Source organism: Trematosphaeria pertusa (assembly GCF_010094035.1).
Source record: "Trematosphaeria pertusa strain CBS 122368 unplaced genomic scaffold BU26scaffold_1, whole genome shotgun sequence".
Lineage (NCBI taxonomy): Eukaryota > Fungi > Ascomycota > Dothideomycetes > Pleosporales > Trematosphaeriaceae > Trematosphaeria > Trematosphaeria pertusa.
Genome location: NW_022987212.1, coordinates 2,930,205 through 2,949,966, shown reverse-complemented (window position 1 = coordinate 2,949,966; position 19,762 = coordinate 2,930,205). Strand labels below are relative to the sequence as shown.

Genomic DNA, 19,762 nt, shown 5'->3' with positions numbered 1-19,762 from the left:
GTCTGGGGTGCGTCGGGCGTCGGGTCAATAACCCCCAGACTACTATTGAGGGGGGTTTGCAGAACTCAAAGCGTGGAAGCGATAGCCGAACAATAACCACTGAGAGCGTCTGCTGGGTAGGAGCCTACAAAATACATTTAATCTGGCCGTTTTTTCCAACGGTCATGCATACATATTACGAGAAGAAGCGGGCGTCCCTTCGCCCTGGGATGCACCTTGTTATTCGGATTCGCATTGTTCTGCGTGTGATTCTGTGCAGTGCAGCGAAAAGCCCCTAGTGTCCGTTAGCTTTCTTCGAGAAAACACTTGTGTGCATGATCATGGTTCGTTGCTGTGGTGGTTCTTCGGTGCTTTTGCGGCCGTGAGCTTCCTGTTTGGGCGCGGAGGGGGGTGCTCCGTGGCTCGGTGGGGTAGTCTGCTCTTGGGATCGCTGGTCAGCGTCGTGGATCGCCGTTGTTGTTCCCTGGATCCATGAGCGCCCTGCGGCTCTAGGACCTGAGTTTGGGGCGCGTGGTTATGCAGAGACGGAGTTGAGGAGGCGTGATGGGCTGAGGTGGGTAATAGGAGCGCGTGGCTGAGGGATGGAGGAAGCTTGTGGTGCTTAGCAATAATGGGGGTATCGATGTGGAGAGACAGTCGTCGGATGCCATCACAGGTCGCTCACACGCCGAGGCAAAGGAATAATGCGGTGGGTTACCAATACTTAGGATGTGGTATTCGCTCATTCGATGAGTCAATAGTATATCGTACAATATTTGGTGGGTTGGCCGTGACAGTCGTTCGCCACGTCCGATTCCATATCCCGTCCTGTTCCCGATTCCATAATCCGTGCACACATCCGATTACTCCAATCCCTTCCAGCGCCGCGCTTGCCCCTTACTGATGCTTTTCCGTGCAGATAAATATGTAGGCCAGGCTTAAAATATATATAATCGAAGTGAAGTTGAGTCGTCATCCACAGACCGATGCGGCGGGCATCCCTGGACGTCCTTCTGCCGGTGGCTCAACGGTTGAAGCTCTCTACCAGCCGGTCTCCGATGATGGCTGATTCGGAAGCTCATGTTCCCTTTACAGAGCGAAGGCTGGGCTACCCTAGTCGGGCGTGACAAGTTCGCGCAGAGCGTGCAGCAAACATCGCATTCTTCCTACGCACTCTGTCCACTCAGGAAGAAGTCTAGCTCTGATGGCCCGCCGCGACTAACCTCATTTTCCGCCAGCTGCTCTAGCAGGCTCAAGAAGGGGTCTTTATCTGGATCTGTGTGCGCGGACCCCGATGTGCTCGCACCGCCTGGCGTGGGGTGGTCGTACGGCGTCGGCATGCTGAGCATGGGATCGAATGCTACGTTAGAGTCGTCCTGGCTATGGTTTTGATGCGGGTTGGAGGGTCCGGGGGTTGGTGTTGCTCGGAGGCTGGGAATCGGTGGTAGGGGTGAGAAGGAGAAGTTGGGAGAGAAGGGGAGGTTTAGACTAGAGCTGTTGAGGTTCCCGCTGATAGAAGGAGGCGTGAACGGGGGTTGCGAAGTTGTCGTCGCGTCAACATCTTCGTGGCTTGAGTCGGCGGTTGAATTCGAAGGCGCTAGTGCTGGCACGATTGGAGGGTGCGTCGCCGATGTAGGTGTCGGTAGAGGGGGAGGTGCAGCTTGCGTATGTGTTTTTGATGAGCTTGCTGCTGTTGATCTTCGCTTCTTGTTCGGGTGCCCGTTGGCGTATCCATTATTTGATGGGATCGTCTGTGGTGGGTAGAAATTCGCGCTTGATATCCCATTGCTCATGTACACATTGTTGCGCTGGTCGATATTGTATGTCGACAAGCTGAGAGATGGTTAGTCAACGTAATGAGGTCAGGGGTGATCGATCCCTACCTCTCATGGATGACTTCTACCTGAATGTCCATGAACGTGACGTGAGCCCCATCGAAGACCTGTCCCGGATACCGGTCGAAGAAGTCCTCCAACTGGAAAACCGGCGAGAAGCGCATGGGGTTGCTCGCCAGCGACTTGACGAGCTCCGTGTGGCAACCGTAGATGTTTTGCAATGTCTCGCGTTGATGCTGGACACCGGCCCAGATGAACCGCAATTCCGACAACTGATGCATCTCTCGCGATAAGAATTCCGGGCTAACAGAGAAGACCTCGCCTTCCCGTCCGGGGTAATGTGCGCCATGAACGTGAATGGTGCCCGCAGTGCACACACAGTAACCCACAAAGGCAGGCCAGTCGATGAGAGCGGATGCTCTGCCTATTTCGACTAGTTCCGCAATGGCGTTCGCGTGGAGAAAACACAGATTCGTCGCTTCAATCTGCCAGGATTGGTGCTGTGAAGTTCCCGAAAGCTCGGCAAGGTCTACCGGTAAAAACGGGCGATAAATAAGACAATGTATAAGGTGATATACCAGCTTGCTGAGCACCAATATAGTACTGTCGGGCTGGCCAAAGAGCGCTTCGATCGACGTGAACGTGTCCTGCGTTTCGGATGCCCAGATATCGAGTTCCTGTCGGATCTTGGAGAGGTTGGAGAGCGAGTGCCAGGGGAAGTGCGAATCACCCTTCACGCCTCCTGCTGCGAGGTACCGATTTGTTATACCTAGGATTTTTGCTATGCCGATCAGCATACCCATGCTTCCCTGTCCACCTTTTCCTGAGCCTGCCATGTATTGTAGATTGGAGCCGTTCTGAAAGTAGTCGCCTTCGAGGAGCATGCCGCCTGGATGTAGCTGCCACGATGGTAAGCGAAGCACAATCGATTCATCAGCGATTAATGACGGTCTCTTGGAGCCTGCAGCTGCGAAGCGGTCCATGAGGTAGCAGGACCAGAAGAGTCTTCGTCGGCCTTCTCGTTCGCCGGGCGAAACTTTCATCCCAAGCGGCAGCTCGCGGTGGAGATCGAGCGCAAAGGCCATGCTGATCGCGGAAGCTTGATTTTGGGTTAGTGATGCGAAATGCGTTCGAGAGCGGAATTACGTACTCAGCAGCATGTAGGTTTTCTTGCCCTTGCCCAGTTGAAAGCCCGCTTGCGAAAGTAGCATGAGCGTTTGCAGGGCCTCGATAGAGGGCTCATCAATATCAAGCTCCATCCGAGCACGCCGTGCATATTCTTGGCCAACTCGCACTGCGGCGTTGTATCCGCCAAAATGGGGTGCATATCTGGGCATGCGAGATTAACAGGCGATACGAAGATCATGTGATGCCCAGACGTACCTGGCACTCACTGCGTAAATGGCGTAGGCTAAGTACGGCGGGAGCTGATTGGCCTGTAAACGTTGCCTAGTAGTTGTTTCATCTAGAATGTGGTAGGGCTTTCCGTGAATCCTGGCAAAGTAGGTGTCCAGGAGCAAATCGGGTACGATGGTTGGTGTTTGGAGGCTGTTACGCTATTAGCTATAGTCCGAAATTCGCACTATAAGCATAGTCTATAGGCACCTTGGCTCGATGGGAGACATCAACTGCTTTGTGGCACCGGCGGGATTCGGGGCAATCTCGAGGATGGGTCGGGCTGGCGGCATAGGTGCGGTCGCGGACTTGCTATCGTCGCTCGTCTCCTGAATGGCGGATTCGTCATCCTCGTGGGAGGCATCACTCTTGCCCTCCGAGTGCAGTCGCTTTTCCAAACCATCGACGCGCTTCAGGAGGGCTTCGAGCACGTCGGTCTTTGGTCCCCTCTTCTTCGGGACGGCGTCTAGTAGGGCGGTCAGACCATTGTCCGAGACCGAAACCGAGACAGAATCCGGAGCATACCGTAAATACATGGACAGTTGAAAACCTGGCAGGCTTCGCAGGTCGGGCGTGTCCGATTGCACTTGATCTTGGGGGCGTCAGCTATGCTGTTGGAGCGGCAATGGGTCCGTTACCTTGCGTTTCCGGCAGCTCTTGCAGTTCATGGCCTCGCGCGGCTCGTTGGAGACGCGCCGGGTCGGCAGGCGGTCGATGCCGATTTGTGGTCTCGACATGGTGACGGCCGATGACTTCGAGACCCGGATGGACGTTCAGAAAGCGTGGAACAGAGGACAAGACGCATATCTGGCGGAGCAGAGACGGCGGACAGAGAGGCAAACGTCAAGACGAGGAAGGCAGGAAATGCACGGCGTCAGATGTAGGTTCAAATTAAGGCCTCTGGCGCCCGCACAGGCAGTGGGGAACAAGCCAGGGTGTGGCTAACGAGCGGCAAGGGCTCCAGCATCTGCGGGAGGACGGGCGCCGATACGATTCAGTAGTGGCTCCGGGCGAGCGAGGCCACTGAGAAAACCGGGGAAGGCCGCGTGACGATCTCGGGGTATCATGATGCGGCAGTTGGGGAGGGATGGGTGGGCCGAAGCTTGAGGTTGCATTGCGGGATGCGGAGAGCGGAGAGCGTAGCGACGCGGATTCAGCGTAGTCGACAGGCTGCGGAGGGGACGACTGCGGTGGTGGCGGGCCTAGCGTCTGATGACGGGACCAGCACTCAGACCGCCGTCGAGCGCCGCGCAGCCTCGGTACGCTGCAGGCAATTTGCACGTCGGGCGCTGGATATTGCTTGTCTAACCACTCGCGACATGGCGCTCGGAGCTTGCCTTCCAGACGTCTTCGAATCTGGGGTAAGGCGCGTAAACGAGCGAATGCCGCGCCATGTGGTGCATGCGGTGCAGCAGCGTGCTGCAGGCGTACCCGGTAATGCGCCCGCCAGGCGATGCGTCGAGCCTTCGGGCATGATGCGCTCTCCCGGAAGGCCTGCTCATCAAAATCATGTGTTGTGTGCCCCGTCCGAGGTTTGGGATAGAGCCGTTGGCGCTGGCTTCATTTCTGTAGGGAGCGCCCGCAATGCCGTACGCCGCCGCCACCACCACCACCATGCCAGCAGCAGTCCATCGCCCAGAGACAATATAATTCTGATTGCAGAGCTTCTAAAACAGTCCGCCCCTCCCAGATGCCAGCCGCACAAAATCGTAACACACGTTCTGCCCAACCAGCAGCCGGATCGTCTCCACTGTCGTCCAGGCAGAGACATCCGCAATTCCATATGCGGTCCAGCCGGCTGACGTAGCGATTGCTAACGGGTCCGCTTTGCGGGCTCCGCTAGCCAAGTCAACGAATACTTTACCTGCAGACCTTCCTCCTGCGACTCCCTGGCCGTGGCCGTGGCCGTGGCCGTTGCTGTTGCCATTCCTCCCATCTACCCTGTAGTGCTTCAGCAGGGGCACCACCAGCAGTGACTTCTCTGCAGGAAGTGCTGAGATAATGACAAAGGGCTGCTCCAGCCGCTTCACATCCTCCACGGACCGCACCGGTTCCACTTCCGCAGACAAAGAACCATGCGCCCTGAAACCGATAGTGTATATTGGCCCGATGCCCAGGCTCTTCAGTGCAAATATTGACGCTGCCGCATCCGCCTCTGAGCTTGCCAGCAGCAGCGCCGCTCGCCTACCGTATGCCGACGGTACAAAATCACGTGTAAGTGTCGCTCGGATGCCCTTCCATGTTGCGTTTTCCCCAATGTAGGTCGGATGCCCGTTCTCCGATCGTACAAGGACGGTGTCGACCTGCCCAATCGCGCGCGCGGCGTTCGACAGGGTCGGAAGATACGGTGCAGACGCCCCGGCCAGTGGCGGGTTTATATATGCTCCTCCAAAGTTGGGACGCCGCAATATGTTCTCAATGGAAGCCTTCGGCGCCCTCTCCGCGAACAGGAATTGATGCGGTAGGCCGAGCTCATTGAAACACTTTTCAAAGAACATGGCTTGCGATGTCGACCGGAAGGAGCCGATGCCGTAGATGTCCAGTTTGGGCATTTGGCCCATGCTGTGGAGTGTTGAATTAATCTCGGCAGCGCTTAATTGGCCGGGGGCAGCGATCATGGGAAGAAGCGGGTGCGTTATCGGGGTAAATATCTTGTTCATGGTCCTCGACAGCTGGCCTGTGGGTCCCATGTTGAGGCCTGAGAAGGGAGGATGTGGATACTTCGTTTGGATAGTGGACCGGAAGTACTCGAGCTCGATGTTCTCCTGCATGGAATTAACCAGCACGTACATCTTAACCACGTCGCCGTACACCGCCCCGCGCTCAAAAAGCGTCTGTGTCTCCGGTGCTGTCCACTTGAACGTTCCCGAAAAGTCGTGGAAGGCGGATATGATCTTGCTGCATCCCTTCGTCTCCGCTAGTTTCCGCCGGATCTCTTCCGGCAGCCACAGCTCCACATCGATGTACTCGCAACCCCACTGTATTGCTCGCGATAAGTATTTGTAGAAGAGCATTGGATCGTCCATGGGAAACCGGCCGTTCTCGTTTGTACACCTCGTAGTATATATTATGGGTAGCTCCGTCCGCTGACGCAACAGCATTACTTGCTCCCCCACATACTTTAGGCTAGGGACCTTGCTGAAGCTACCGTCTGGTAAAGGCTCCTCTAACAGATCCACACGTATCTCTATAGCGTCTGCGCCCACAGACAGGATATCGAGGTTCGGTAGCGCGGCGTGGACATCGGGGAAGGTGGTCGAAATCAGCGTGGTGCGCGCTTTCTTCGTTAGATCTCGATGAGGACTGATCTGGCCGAGGATCAAGGAAAGGAATCGCGCAACGTCCCTCCTGAAGAAGGGTGATCTGGTGTATAGGTATTCGTAGTCACAACGCTCTGTGAGGGCGTCGTTTCGCGGGTGCGGGCCATCAACACAGTGCGTGTTGATCAGCATTCTCGTTCGGTTCCAGCTGTCCAGCTGTGGTGCAACCAGACTGTGCGGCAGGCCGTAAATGATTGAGCCAGGCCCCATATTCACCTCCTCCAAAGACGCCGCCGACTCCCAGAGCTGTCCCAGGACATCAGCGAAGACGCCGACAATGTCTTCCTCCCCGTCATTGTGCAGGATCAGAAGCGCGGGCCGGGTCCCATGGAGGATCTCCTGGACGTCGATGACGCCCCCTTCCTTGAGATGGGAAGTGGTCACGCTTTCCGCCTGTATCATAGTCGCCATAGAAGGCCGAGGGTGGTGGTACTTGTGCGCAGAGGCTTGCTTAACCGTAGGTGTTGAAGCCGTTGATGCGGAGCTGGATTTCAGCGTAGATGCGGCGGGAGGAATTCAACTGACAGATCTTCGAGACCGTCTCTACCATCTCCGTTATGTGACAACGTAATGGGACTGGTGGGGCGGTGAATAGGGAGGATACGGGCGTGTCAGGCAGCTGGATGAGACAGATTCGCGCGCTGGAAGAGATATAAAACAGAGGCCGGATCTGATCGACGTGCGTCTGAAGGCTGATAGCGAGGTAGCACCTTGTCGTGCCATGCGGAAGACCCTATGTGCCGCGCGATTCCGCGCGGTTCCTCTGGTTCTAAAGGCGTCGTATGGCTGGACTCTGAAAATGCCGTTTGGGATCGCGCTAGGGGCAAGCATCTCGGGGGGTTGTGCGAGGCGGGCGGGACCAGGCAGTGCCTGGGGTCAATTCATCCGTCGGCTCCTGATGGGATCGCTAGTTTTCGCACCAATCAATCCAGCCCTGCACCGCGGCGCCAAGCATAATTCTACCACCGATTATGGACGCACCGCCATATTGCTCACCAGCAGCTGCGCATGTCGCCATTACATTGCGCTATAGGAGCCCGGATTGGTGGACATTAGAGCGCAGAAGTACCATCTGGGAGCGGCTGTAGCAGGTACCCGCCTGGCGAGACTCCGAGGCATAACTGGTTCTGGAAGGACTTCACCTCCGATAGCTATCTGGAGAAGTCCACGAAGAGACTTGTTGAGGCAACTGATGGCGGCAGCTTGATAAGGCTGGGATTGCGGTGGGGACCGGCTGGAAAGTTGTTTCGCCGCACTACCCTCCTCAATCTGCTCGTTGTATCGCGGAATGAGCCTCATGCCCGAGGCCGTCAACTACCAATTCAGCCCTACGGTATCAGCTTCGGCTTTCCGACTTGGGAAGAAGGGTGCCCCCTTCCCGTGGACAGGTAATGGTCGGGCCTACGTCCACCCACTTCAACACTACTTCCCCTCCATCTCCTATGAAAAAGACTCCTCCAGCACTGACTGCGAGTAGACTCTGCGCGTCTCGAACGACCGACGCCAACGTCACGATCCTATGCTCACTTTACCCACCTAGTCTCGATTTAACCGGCAGCTACCCACGAGGCTGTAGTCGAGTTCGACGCACCTCTACCTACTGCTTCGAAAGTCATTAAGGGAAATGTGAAGCCGCTCCGCCGAGCCTCATTTCCAAATGCTTCAATTTGATGAGCGATTGCCTGAAAGGCGAGGAAGGATGCTGGCCAGCGCTATCAACGCCCTTCATCTTTTGATATCAATGTTCGCTGCGGTCGCGGAAAGTACTAACGATACAAGCAACTCCTCCGAATCCAAGGATGTTTCAAGACTTTATCGATGCCCGAACGCGTGGCAGCAAAAGCCAGCATTTCATTATCGTCCCCGGATATAGAACACATCATGGCGTGTCCTCCGATGCCCAAATATTCCGGCTGTCTTGTAATATCTCCATCTGCGGTACTGGGACGGCTTCGGTTTTCTGGAAGACACACCGAAGAACTCTGCTTTTATCCGTCCCCGGTTTTTATATCTACCCATGCGCGGTTCCCCTCTCGGCAGATCTTCAGGAACAGCAAGAAGAGATATTTGTCACTCATCATGTACGGCGACGGTTCTTTCTGAGCAAATTTCACTTCAGCCTTCGGAGTCCGGGGCCATCGCACCGACATGCCCCACAGGCCGACAATTTCGTGGAACGGTGCTCCTGGCGGATAAGATGGGGTGAACTAGCCCGTAGCCCAACCTCCTATCGACTGACATTCGAGTATTACAGTGGGCGGTATCTCGATTCCAAGGTTTCGAGCAATCATTCGGTAATAAGACTCACTGTTTCGACTGAGCTTTTAAGCCCGCCTATAAAGACTACAGGATCTTGGCCTTCCCTCCGGAAGCATCAACGACGCTTCCGCTGAGCCACTGGGCAACGTCAGCATACAAAGTCCGCATTCATCGGATTTCCACATACCCTTGCTTTGTCGCTGATCAGCAAACCAACCACATCCGCAACATCTTCGACCTCTCCAATCCGATTGCCGACAGCAACCTCAGCCGCATCAGCCTCTGTGAGCCTGTCTCGAATCTCTGGCGGGATCTTGCTGTATGCTTCGGTCTTTGTGAAGCCGACGCTTACGGAATTGAAGGTTGTGCCTTCCATGCCAGGATGGGTGCCGAGCTCATCGGCCCACTTTCTGCGAAGATGTCAGCACGGGCAGCGGGAGAAGAGGGAAGGTAGGCACCTCATCAGACATTCCAGAGCGGCCTTTGTCGCAGCATATACGGCTCTAGTGTGAATTAGCAATGCCTCGACAAATTTTAACTAGTAGTATTCGACGAGCATCACTCACCCACCCGGAGGTCTTCTCGCCCGTACACCCTCACTGCTGATAGCGACCACTCTCCCATCCCTTCTTATCATGCTGCCTTTGACCAGCATCTCGATCAGCAGCACGGGAAATTTTACATTCCCCGCCAACGCCGCATCCACAAAATCCTCAGTCACGCCCCCATCTCCCATCTTCGCGAGCCCCATGACCGCGGCATTGAAGATTACAATATCGACTTTTCCGTTAAAATGCTTTTGCAAGCCCTCCTGGATGGCGGGGACGGATGAACTGGGGCTGCTGATGTCGGCCAACGCGCCGACGAGTTTCGGACCTGACGGGGCTGGAGTGTGAGACGAGGAATTAGGAGATGAGGAGTAGAGGTCGTTTATGGAGTGGGTGAGAGTGTCGAATAGATGCGCTGATTGCGGAGAGGAGTAGGTCCCGAGAATGGAAGCACCCCGGGTCGCGAGGTCGAGACTTATAGCCCGCCCGATACCTTTGGTAGCTCCCCTGACGTTGGTTAGGGCCGGAACTATTGGTCTCGATAATAAAGGCGAAGCAATAGGTAAGGTACAGAAGGGGCTTGGGAGGTCTGTGATTTGGGCCCATGTCTTTTTGAAGAAGGGGAGCCTCAAGTGCGAAAACAAATTCCCAGATGAGTGATCAGATTCCAAATCAATGCTCTTTCTTTCTCCATTATCTTTGAGCCCTTTTTTGCGGCCTCTGTCTTGACACGCGCTTCAGCCCGACCAGCGCTATATTACTCTCTAAAGTCCTTCACGCTACCGTATCACAACTCCAAAACCCAGAATGTAGAATCAAAACATCATACGTTACCAGCGCGACCTTTCCCTTAAGATCTTGTTCCTGTACTCTTAGCGGTTTTGCTGGAGGTGGTGGATCGAGAGTCGTCATTTTGTGAACGTGTCCGACAAACGGGGCGAAGAAGTCGGGGAGGGCTGAAATGGAGAGAAGAGAAGACAAGCGCATCTCTCGTCGTTAGAAACTGCTACTAGAGAAACGGTGCGCGGCGCTATGCCTCCGCAGAGGAGAGTATAGTCCGCGGTGATGTACCCCTCATGTTCGCTTCGTGGTGGACCCCACATTTGCTTCCCACCCCACACCACGCGAGAAAATTGCGGCGTGGTGCGGAATAAGTAAATGAGATGCTATTTTACCATGCATGTGGATCTGCGTTCATTGCTCATCTGGCTCAGGGGAACCTCAAGGGGTGAGGAAGCATCCGGCCAGAGTTGTAGTTCTGCGCAACGGTGGTGCAGTGCCACGTGGGTACCTCGTAGGAAGCTCGCCCACGTGAAGAACGCTGGAGGCTCTGGACGACGTGTCGTCATTCACGGTCCGTCTTTGCCATTCTCCATGAGTAACAGAGGTCATGAAATAGGAAGTAGATTCTATAATGATCCGCGTTTACCCCCTTGCGTCGCGAGCGCGACTATATGTCTCGTCGTGAAGAGCTATTTAGTGGAAGGATCGATGGCTGTGCTGTTGCAGTTCCTAAAATGTAGGTTGTCAACGAAAAACATGAGTGGATCCAGCTTAGACTTACGTCACACGATGGTACATGGCATTTGAACTGAGAATTCTCGCTGTGATGGTGGAGGTCCGATGGCTGACCTCGGGCGTTCTCGGAGCTGGTTGTGCCCCATTCCCAACGCAATCACTGCCGCCTTACTGGTCATACGTGCCACAAACGGCGCATATGACGTGTCTAGCGTTCAACAAAGAGTCACCGCTCCGCTCTGACGCTTCGTGGGGTCCATCTTTAGCAGTTTTTGCAGGATATATATTATTTAGTTCTGAAAAATGCTCTAAAATCGTCGAAAATCAATCGAGCAAACCTGGCCCTTCTGGCGCAATGGGTAAATAGTACCAAGCTCCGTAACCTATGCATAAGTTCTGACAGATTGTAGTAGCGCGCCAGACTTCTACGGTGGAATCTGGAGGCTGTGGGTTCGAGTCCCACGAGGGGTGCATTCTTTTTGTGTTTTGAAGACCATTTTCAAGCGGGATTCATCCCTTCTTGCTTTTTTTTGTGGTCGGCTAGTGCAAGGGGTTGGAGGTAAAGGTGGCGGGGCGAAGGAACAAACACCTCACTTCCGGAACACTAACTTATGCGGGGTATAAGTACTCAGAGCGAGACTCCTGATCCCCGGAGGTTTAATATATTAAAGGCTTTAAAACCATCCAGGAACGTATTATTATTTTTAAGCTCTCCGTCTCCGCGGGCAGCCGCCCTTAATATCCTGTAGCTATCCTCAACCCAAGACCACACATCAACGGCATCTCGAGACGCTGAAGCATTTTAGGCCGACCCAATTCTCTTATCCCCGAACTACGACACTACTGCATTTGCTTAGTCCCAAAGATTAACACTCTTCGATGAAGTAGTACCTCCGTCCTTGAGTCCTGACACATGAGCTGGATCTTTACACAACCCACCGTCTTGCCAAGGCAGAACATACCGAAGGACTCTAAGCAAGGTTTAACAGAGCGTAATTATTCCCTGATTGGTTCCTCATCTGCTTACACTCTCCTAGCATTCCGTATCCAATATCAAACATATCAAGCGGATCGCGCTCCTGTAGCACGGAAAAGGGTCCGAAGGACACCAGGCAAAGGTTCTACAGTCCTGGATTTGCTCTCGATCTGCGAGAAATAAAAGTACCCTGAAGCGCTCTAGGAACCGTTAAACATAGTCCGCATTCTACGCTCTATAGACGAGCAAGAGAATAGCTCATCGTTCTTAGCTAGACATCGCCACGAGTTTCCTCTCCGCTATGGGGGCGATCGTCTCGGAGACGGAGAAGGTGGTGTTGATAACCGTTCCCTAATCCGTACAAGGGACTGAAGTCAATTCATGGTCCTAACTGGTGCTTGAGCGGTCTGTTCTCTCATCGTGCGCAGAGACCTAGTATGCCCTTACCTCCTCGCAAGCCCGGGGGTGTCAGACCTGATATGACAGATTCATAATCGGCCGGTGGCGGTTTATTCAGCGGTTTGGGAAAGATGTTTAGACTATGACTGACTTGGAGATGGAGAACTGACATATCATAGACGGATTCGGAGTCCCGGTCCTGTATTAGGCAGGAATGGAAGAGAACCCCTACATGATAAGGTAGCAACTGGATGTACGTGAAAAAGTCTCAACAAAATACAACATGACATGGGCCGCTGAATGCGTAACGGATACTCCACCGCGCCATCTACCAATCCAGGTATTCGCATTGCATTTGTCGTGCTGGAGATGTCTTACTTGCTTCCTAATGATTTGAGAGTTCTAATAGAAAGAACGGGCACACTCCCGTGGGTATACGGCTCCATGGGTCCTCCGCAACATTAACCATCCTCCACATCATTCGCTTCAGTGTGATAGGATGTGAACATGCCTTGACACCCACGGAAGATGATTCAATCACAGCATTCAAACATCACACGAGGTAAGATAAAAGTTTGAGCAGGCCAAGCACGAACCAACGTGCCGAACACTTTTCCATTCCTTTTCCGCCGCACCGCAGAGTCCCTTTCACGGGTCCCAAGCGCGACAAAGCAAATAGAATACATGATACCGCCCAGATAACCAGACCCAATGGAACCATGGCCGCAAGATAACCCATATCCGTAATACAACATAGTCTCGGAAAAGCTTTTGAGAAAGCAGACATTAAGATGTGAACGTCTCCACCAGAGAAAATGGCAGAATGAAGAAAGTACCGTGGTCATACAAACGCCAATCGGTCCAAGCAGACATCGTAGCGCCGGACCAGCCCGCAGGTCCGCGCCCGATTCAGAAAGAAATTCATTACAACCGCTCGCGCTGCTGGATCCGCTCCACGCGATCAGCAAGCGGCCGCCTCAAGCCAACCGAGGCCCAGAACTCGTCCGAAATGTCGTCTCTCCGGCTCAGCCGCTCTAGAAGAGCCCGCGCGTCACGGAGCTCCTGGTCGAGTGGCATATCTTCGTCGGCTGCATTGCGCTCCTCCACCGGCCCATCCAGCTGATCGCTGATGCGCCTCTCGGGTTGAGGCTGCAAATCGCGCGGGGCCACTTCACCGTAGAAGCTGCGGACGTATGCGCTCGACTCTCTCGACCGTTCGCGGACACCGCGCGAGTAGCGCAGAGGATTCCGCAGAGGAGGCTCGTAGGAAGAGGCACCGCCCACAGTGCTCCGGCGGAGCAGGGACGAGTCCGGGCGAATATCCATATCCTCCTCTTCAGTGTCAGAAGCGCTATCCTCAGATGTATCGCAAGCGCGCAGGAAGAGATCGTTGCCGGGAGAGTTACGCCGCGACGGGACTGTCAGATGCGTGCGCGAAGACGACACCGAGTTCGAGTTGGAGCTTCCGGCGCGCGAGCTGGGATGCGAGTTTGAGAAGGAGGCTGATGCGGCGGCCGAAGTGAAGGAGGATTCGGCAGTCGGCGCAAGCGGATCTGGGGCTACACTGCTGAGCATCGTCTCCCAATGGTCGTCCACCGGGCTGACACTGCGCGCGCGATCGCCCAAGCCATCGAGAGTCGTCGCCGGGCTCCAGGACTCGCGCAGAGAGCTAGAGGGCAGTGGGCCATCGGCAATGGTGCGGCGACCCATCCTGCGCAGCGGCGGAAAGCCAACGGCATTGTTATCGCTGCTGTCGTCCTCCCCGTCGTCGGTTGGCTCGATGGGGCCACGGCTACGAACGAGCTCGCGGCCCTGGAAGTAATCCGATCCACGGCCCGAGCGAAGATGCGGGAAATCGTGTGCAGTCAGCCGACTGAATGGCGACCTGCTTCGCCGGACCGAGCGCTCTCGAACGCCATGCGCGGAGTCGCGCCTGGCACTCCGCGACGCGGCCGCAGGCGCAAAGTTTGGAGTCAAGGCGGGGAGCGGACGGCGGTCCTCGAAGGACAGGCCACGCGGCGCATCGGTCGAGAGGCGGAAGTAGGAGCGCGTCGCGCTATCCTCCTCTGCGGCCAACCCGGGCGTGTATCTCGACGAGCCCTGGCGCGAGTAGTTGTGCGTCTCGGGGACGGGCGGCGGAGGCGGGCGCGGGCGCGAGCTCGAGAGGCGCGTGGCGGAGTCGGCGCTCCCAAAGCGCGACAGCGAGATGTGGACGTCGTTGTAATCGTGCAGGCGCGGAGACGTGGGAGATCTGGCGGGCCGAGCGCGCGCGAGCGACCGGCGGCGGATGGGCGACCGGGCGGGCGCTGTCGGGTCGGCCTTGAGCGCGCTGGGCGGCTCCGGCGAGGGCGCGCGCCACACTGGAAGGCCCATGTTGCAGCGCGAAAAGAATGAGCGGAGAGGGTGATGGAACGGGATGAGGGGAGATGGTGTTGATGCGGCGGAGCCTGAGGAGGGAAGTTTGGGGGGGCGGCTGGGCGGGTCGCGAAGCGAGCGAGCTGGAGACCCTGCGCCGAGCGCTAGGAGTGAGGCTGAGGCGCGGTTCGGAGCGCGAGGGCGGAGGCGGCGGTCTGGGGAACAGCAGCGCACGGCGGCGCGCCCGTCAAATATATGAAGCTGTTGATGCACACAGTAAACACTGCGCCGGCAGCTCGCTGCATCTCATCTGGGGCGCATCGCAGTACGCCGCAGCCCTCGCGGCCACACAATCCACGGCCGCCGCGGCAGCCTCGCCTGCGACGCCGACGCCAAGGCTCGATTGCCGCTTCGGGCAGCGCGCAGCGCGCGCATCTCACTTTTCATCCACTGCCTGCAAGTGAGTCAACACCTCTGCAGGAACACGGTGACTGTTCGTTTCAAAACACCACGCTGCTGCCTGCCTCCGCCGATGCTGCCCTGACAACCTGCCACCCCCCGGCCATGATCCAGCCGGGCCTCGAGCGGATTGGCCTTCTGTTAAAGAACGTCCAGTTTCCGTGGAAGGCCATCCACGTTGCTGGCACTAACGGCAAAGGCTCCATCTGCGCCTTCGCGTCTGCCCTCCTGACGCGCAGGTGTGTCCGCAATGGCCGTTTCACCTCTCCCCACCTAATCGATAGGTACGCCAGACCACGTGCTGCTTCGTGTCAGTCCGACGAGCTGATCAAAGACCAGATGGGACTGCATTACCATCAACGACAAACCCGTCTCCGAACGCCAGTTTCGCAAGATTGAGGACCATTTCATCCAGCTTAATCAACGCGAGCACATCAATGCATCCGAATTTGAGCTCCTCACCGCCACCGCCTTTCAACTCTTCAACGAAGCCAAGGTTGACGTTGGCGTGGTAGAGGTGGGCATGGGCGGCAAGCTCGATGCCACCAACATCTTGAACAACCAGGTTGTCTCCGTAATCTCCAAAATTGCTCGCGACCATCAAAACTTCCTGGGCAACACCCTGGAAGAGATCGCGCTGCACAAAGCTGGTATCCTAAGACCCAGTGTCCCCTACATCGTAAACCCCATCAACGAATGGAATGTCCACGACGCCATCGACGACTACGCCGCGGAAATTGGCGCCGGCCCTCGCATCCTCCCAGAAACCGAGGAGCTCCGAGAGAACTTGTACTCGACCAAAGACTGGCACAAATTCGCAACCGGTCTCCGCCCGTTCCAGCGAGACAATGCCGTATTGGCCTTTTTAGCCGTTTTGGAGGTGTTAAAGAGCATGAATGAGAGTACGAGGAAGTCCACGAGCTTGCTGTCTGGTTTGAGGAATAAAGTATTTCCAGGACGGTTGCAGCGGTCTTATGTGCGTCAGGTCTTCGGTGCCTCTAACAACAGGCGAATCCTTATCGACGGAGCTCACAACCCGGACGCCGCAGAGGCGCTGAATGACTTTGTTCGCCCCCCCTCCACATCCAAGCGAAATTTTGACGGCGCCGGTTCGCTCAGTCGTGGAAGGCCCATTACTTGGGTCCTGGCCATGACTGACGGGAAGGACGCGCGACGATATCTCGCCCGACTCCTCCGCCCCGGGGATAATGTTGTAACCACCACCTTCGGTCCCGTCGACGGCATGCCCTGGGTTAGGCCAATGGATCCTAAAGAGCTGCTGAAAATTGCCCTGGAATCCATACCAGAAATTACAGGTCTATACGTTCCTACTGCTGGGACCTTCCGAGCATTGTGTGCCGCTAAGTACCTGACCGGACTCGGGCAGGACCACCCCATCGTCTTGACTGGCAGCCTATATCTTGTCGGCGACTTCCTACGGGAGAAGCGGCAGTTGACCGAAGATGGATACACTATGAATATCAACTGGGTCGACAGAGAAGAGCGTAATCGTGTGAACAATTTCCTTAGTAACAAGTTACCGGATGTCGATCGAATCCCGGCCGACAGCCCCGTAACCGCCGTGGGCGAAAGTAGGGAAGAAGAGGAAGCGAGGAAGCTGCTGGAAGAGATAGAAAAGCTGAATCGCGAGATGCAGTTTCTGGATCTGGAGGAGAAGAGACTGACACAGACCCGGTCCTTCCAGCCCGACCACCCAGTCCCGGCCGCCCCAGTTCCCCTCCCTTCTACACCCTCTCCAGAACCCAACAGCAAAGCCACATCCCCTAAGCAGAAGTTCTTCGAAGAATTCGAGAATATCCGCAAGCAGCTCGCAAACCTTCCTTCCACTCCTCTGCCGCCTACAGAATCCGCAGAACCGGACAACAATCTCCGCGATTTAGTCAAGACTGTGCCACCTCGTCCAGACGTCGAAGCCATCCTGAAGCAAGAAGAGAAACCCCGCATCCGTGCTCATTACGCCCGTTCCGATCCCAAGGAGACGCCCATAAATAGAACATTCCGACTCGCTCACTCAGACGGCGAGCTTCCGTCCAAGGTTCGCCGTGTCTTGCTAAAGGACCAGGCAGAAGTCGACGTCAGGAAGTTGCAGCCGTTGAAGATTCGGAAGCACCAGGCGAAGGCAGAAGACGACGAGGACGAGGAACCAAGGTCGTACTTGCGGAAGGCCTACTCTAATGCAAAGTAGGGGTGGGATGGAGCAAGCGGAAGCTCGCAATCAGCAGGATAGGAGGTATGTAGGAGTAAAATCATGTGCATATTGGTCGTTCTGAGCGAGTAGCATAGCATCGGCGTACGGCAAGTGTTCTCCAGGATTTAGTGTGCAGACTTTGGACATAGACTGTACAGTACGTGTATTCTTATATAATCGCAACATCATAGTAGCCACTTAGATCTTCGTCCACGCGGGACTTCGTCCGTCTGTTCACAGAAACGGAGAACAAACAACTAAGCTCTATTACATACCCGCTATGACACTGCGCCCACACCATAGCCCTATTCCAAGCACGCTCTTAGATGCATTCACAGCACCGCCCGAAATGCTACAATAAAGAGAATATCCCTGCAATGCTTACAAAAACAAACGAGAGTGGCATCTCAGCTCTGCGGTTCACTCTACTGCCTCGCCCCCGAAGCCTCATGAGCAATCCCATTCTGCCCCGACGGCCCAGCCATACTCTCATTCCTCTGCTGCTCCGGCGCACCCGCTTCCTGCCTTTTCCGAATACCCCTCGCGCCCGGCGTCAAGTACGTACTGTCCAGATTAGGCAGCTCGTCGTCCTCGGGCGGCTGCCAGTGCTTGCTCTTGATCGGATTCACGCCGAGGATATACATCGTATCGATCTCCTCGAGCGTGCGGCCCTGGCTCTCGCAGACGAAGAAGTAGACTACTACTGCGCCGGTGAAGCAGCACGCGGCGAAGATGTAGCCGTAGCGGTAGTCGATGGCGCCGGTAATGTAGGGAGTGAAGAAGGAGATGAGGAAGTTCCAGGTCCAGTTCGATGCCGTCGCGAGACCCATGCATTTGGCGCGGTAGCGAGAAGGATAGATCTCGCCGACAAGCGCCCAGACGATCGGACCCCATGTCATTGCGAAGCCGGCGATGAAGAGGCAGGCGAATATAATCATGGCGTAGCCGACTCCCTGTGTCGTTTGAGGGGCGTTTTGGTCTAGCGCGAAGTGTCCGAGCGAGGCGAAGACCATGAAGCACATGAACATCCATAAGGCGCCGGTGATGAGAGCAGGTCTCCGCCCAAACCTCTCGACGATGTAGAGACCAGGAAATGTAGTGCCGAAGTTGACGGCGCCGAGGATAATGCTCGTTACGTACGGGTTGGGGAGCCCGACACTGGCGAAGATGGTGGTCCCGTAGTAGAAGTAGAAGTTTGCGCCGGTAAGCTGCTGGAGAGCCTGAAGAGTTATACCAAGGAGGGTACGGTACAGCATCTTAGGTCCTGTGAAGATCTCGTACCAGGGATGCTTGCCGCCGCCAGCCTGCTCAGCGTCCAGCTTTTCCTTGATCTCTTTGATCTCTCGCGTAACTTCAGGATGGTCTTCCGGCACGCTGTAGCTCATGGCGACCGTCTTACGCGCGCTGTCAATCTTACCGCGACGGTATTCCCATCTGGGCGATTCGCGCAGGAACAGAATGCCAACGCCCATGATGACAGGCCAGATGAAGCCAATGCCCATCGGGAGCTTCCATGCCCGAGAAGTGCGGTCGGCCTCGGTTCCAAAATTGATGAGGTAGGCCACGAGGATCCCGAGCGTGATGAAGAGCTGGTAGCAGGAGACGAGTGCGCCGCGCACGTATCGAGGTGCGGTTTCGGATTGATACATAGGCGTAAGAACGGAGAGGGCACCGACGCCTAGACCAGCGACCCAGCGGCCAATAGCGACTTGGTACCATGTGGTGGAAGTGGTGATTTGCACGATTACGCCCACGCAGAATATGATGTTCCAGAAGGTAATGGAGTACTTCCGGCCAAACTTATCGGCAATAGGCGCTGCGAGGAGAGCGCCCATCAATGTCCCAATCGACAGCTATATTCCTCGTCAGATACTCCTGAGAGTCCTAGCAGCATTTTTACTCACCAACGCAACGATTGTTCCACTCCTCCCGTTTGAGAACGAGAGCTCTCCAGTCTCGGGGTCCTTTATATCCGCGAACTTCTGTAAGAAATGAGGCATCTCCAAAAAACCTGAGATCTGACCAGTGTCGTAGCCGAAGATGAAACCGCCCATGGAGACCAGGACGCCCATGAGAAGAATGCGCGGAGTGAAGCGCTCGCGGATGCCGAATACTCGCCTCGCCGCTGGTTGCTTCTCCATATCCCGATCTGCAGCTGAGGAGTCTGGCGTAGGGGGACTCTCCTTTCCCCTCAGCCGACCTAGTATCGCCATGACGAATGAATATAATCGAGGAATGTGTCGTTAAGGTTAGATGGCGATGTGTGAAGACCAGAAAGTGCTGTTAGGAACAAGGAAGTAGCGGAGCATATAAAGCAGCCCACACTATTGCCTCATCAGGCCCGGTGACCTCAAGCCGGCACGAAAGGCTTTCCATGGTGCGCGAATCCTGAGAACCCATTATTTTTTGGCAAAAAGACGTCATAGTCGGGATGGCCCGTTCACGGCACAATCTCCAGTTAAAGGCCGCAAAAGGCTTAGCGCTAGACCAATGCGATGGCCGAGCCGTTC

The 19,762-nt window shown here is 55.6% G+C and overlaps 6 protein-coding genes across 6 annotated transcripts; 1 reads left to right on the top strand and 5 right to left on the bottom strand.

Annotated features, from left to right (window-relative positions):
• Positions 1–1,014: 1,014 nt before the first annotated feature.
• Positions 1,015–4,191, bottom strand: BU26DRAFT_26198 (uncharacterized protein). The gene is made up of 7 exons (XM_033821266.1): positions 3,848–4,191; positions 3,735–3,801; positions 3,420–3,675; positions 3,198–3,362; positions 2,965–3,143; positions 1,863–2,913; positions 1,015–1,812 (listed from the first exon to the last, which is right to left on the bottom strand). The coding sequence occupies exons 1-7, from the start codon at positions 3,944–3,946 to the stop codon at positions 1,146–1,148; spliced, it is 2,484 nt and encodes an 827-aa protein (XP_033691624.1). The 5' UTR covers positions 3,947–4,191; the 3' UTR covers positions 1,015–1,145.
• Positions 4,192–4,876: 685 nt separating this feature from the next.
• Positions 4,877–6,931, bottom strand: BU26DRAFT_526957 (aldolase; the record flags this gene model as incomplete). Its single annotated transcript, XM_033830736.1, has 1 exon — positions 4,877–6,931. The coding sequence occupies one exon, from the start codon at positions 6,929–6,931 to the stop codon at positions 4,877–4,879; it is 2,055 nt and encodes a 684-aa protein (XP_033691623.1).
• Positions 6,932–8,872: 1,941 nt separating this feature from the next.
• On the bottom strand, positions 8,873–10,248 carry BU26DRAFT_412684 (NAD(P)-binding protein; the record flags this gene model as incomplete). The annotated part of the gene is made up of 5 exons (XM_033822984.1): positions 8,873–8,926; positions 8,976–9,198; positions 9,247–9,291; positions 9,355–9,843; positions 10,166–10,248. The coding sequence occupies 5 exons, from the start codon at positions 10,246–10,248 to the stop codon at positions 8,873–8,875; spliced, it is 894 nt and encodes a 297-aa protein (XP_033691622.1).
• Positions 10,249–12,807: 2,559 nt separating this feature from the next.
• On the bottom strand, positions 12,808–14,679 carry BU26DRAFT_513418 (uncharacterized protein). Its single transcript, XM_033827620.1, has one exon. It carries the CDS (start codon positions 14,600–14,602, stop codon positions 13,154–13,156), a length of 1,449 nt encoding a protein of 482 aa, XP_033691621.1. The 5' UTR covers positions 14,603–14,679; the 3' UTR covers positions 12,808–13,153.
• A 469-nt stretch (positions 14,680–15,148) lies between these two features.
• On the top strand, positions 15,149–17,249 carry BU26DRAFT_499258 (FolC bifunctional protein; the record flags this gene model as incomplete). Its single annotated transcript, XM_033826392.1, has 2 exons — positions 15,149–15,327; positions 15,383–17,249. The coding sequence occupies 2 exons, from the start codon at positions 15,149–15,151 to the stop codon at positions 17,247–17,249; spliced, it is 2,046 nt and encodes a 681-aa protein (XP_033691620.1).
• Positions 17,250–17,406: 157 nt separating this feature from the next.
• Positions 17,407–19,507, bottom strand: BU26DRAFT_536690 (uncharacterized protein). Its single transcript, XM_033831363.1, has 2 exons — positions 19,157–19,507; positions 17,407–19,105 (listed from the first exon to the last, which is right to left on the bottom strand). Exons 1-2 carry the CDS (start codon positions 19,463–19,465, stop codon positions 17,678–17,680), a joined length of 1,737 nt encoding a protein of 578 aa, XP_033691619.1. The 5' UTR covers positions 19,466–19,507; the 3' UTR covers positions 17,407–17,677.
• Between the last annotated feature and the right edge of the window lie 255 nt (positions 19,508–19,762).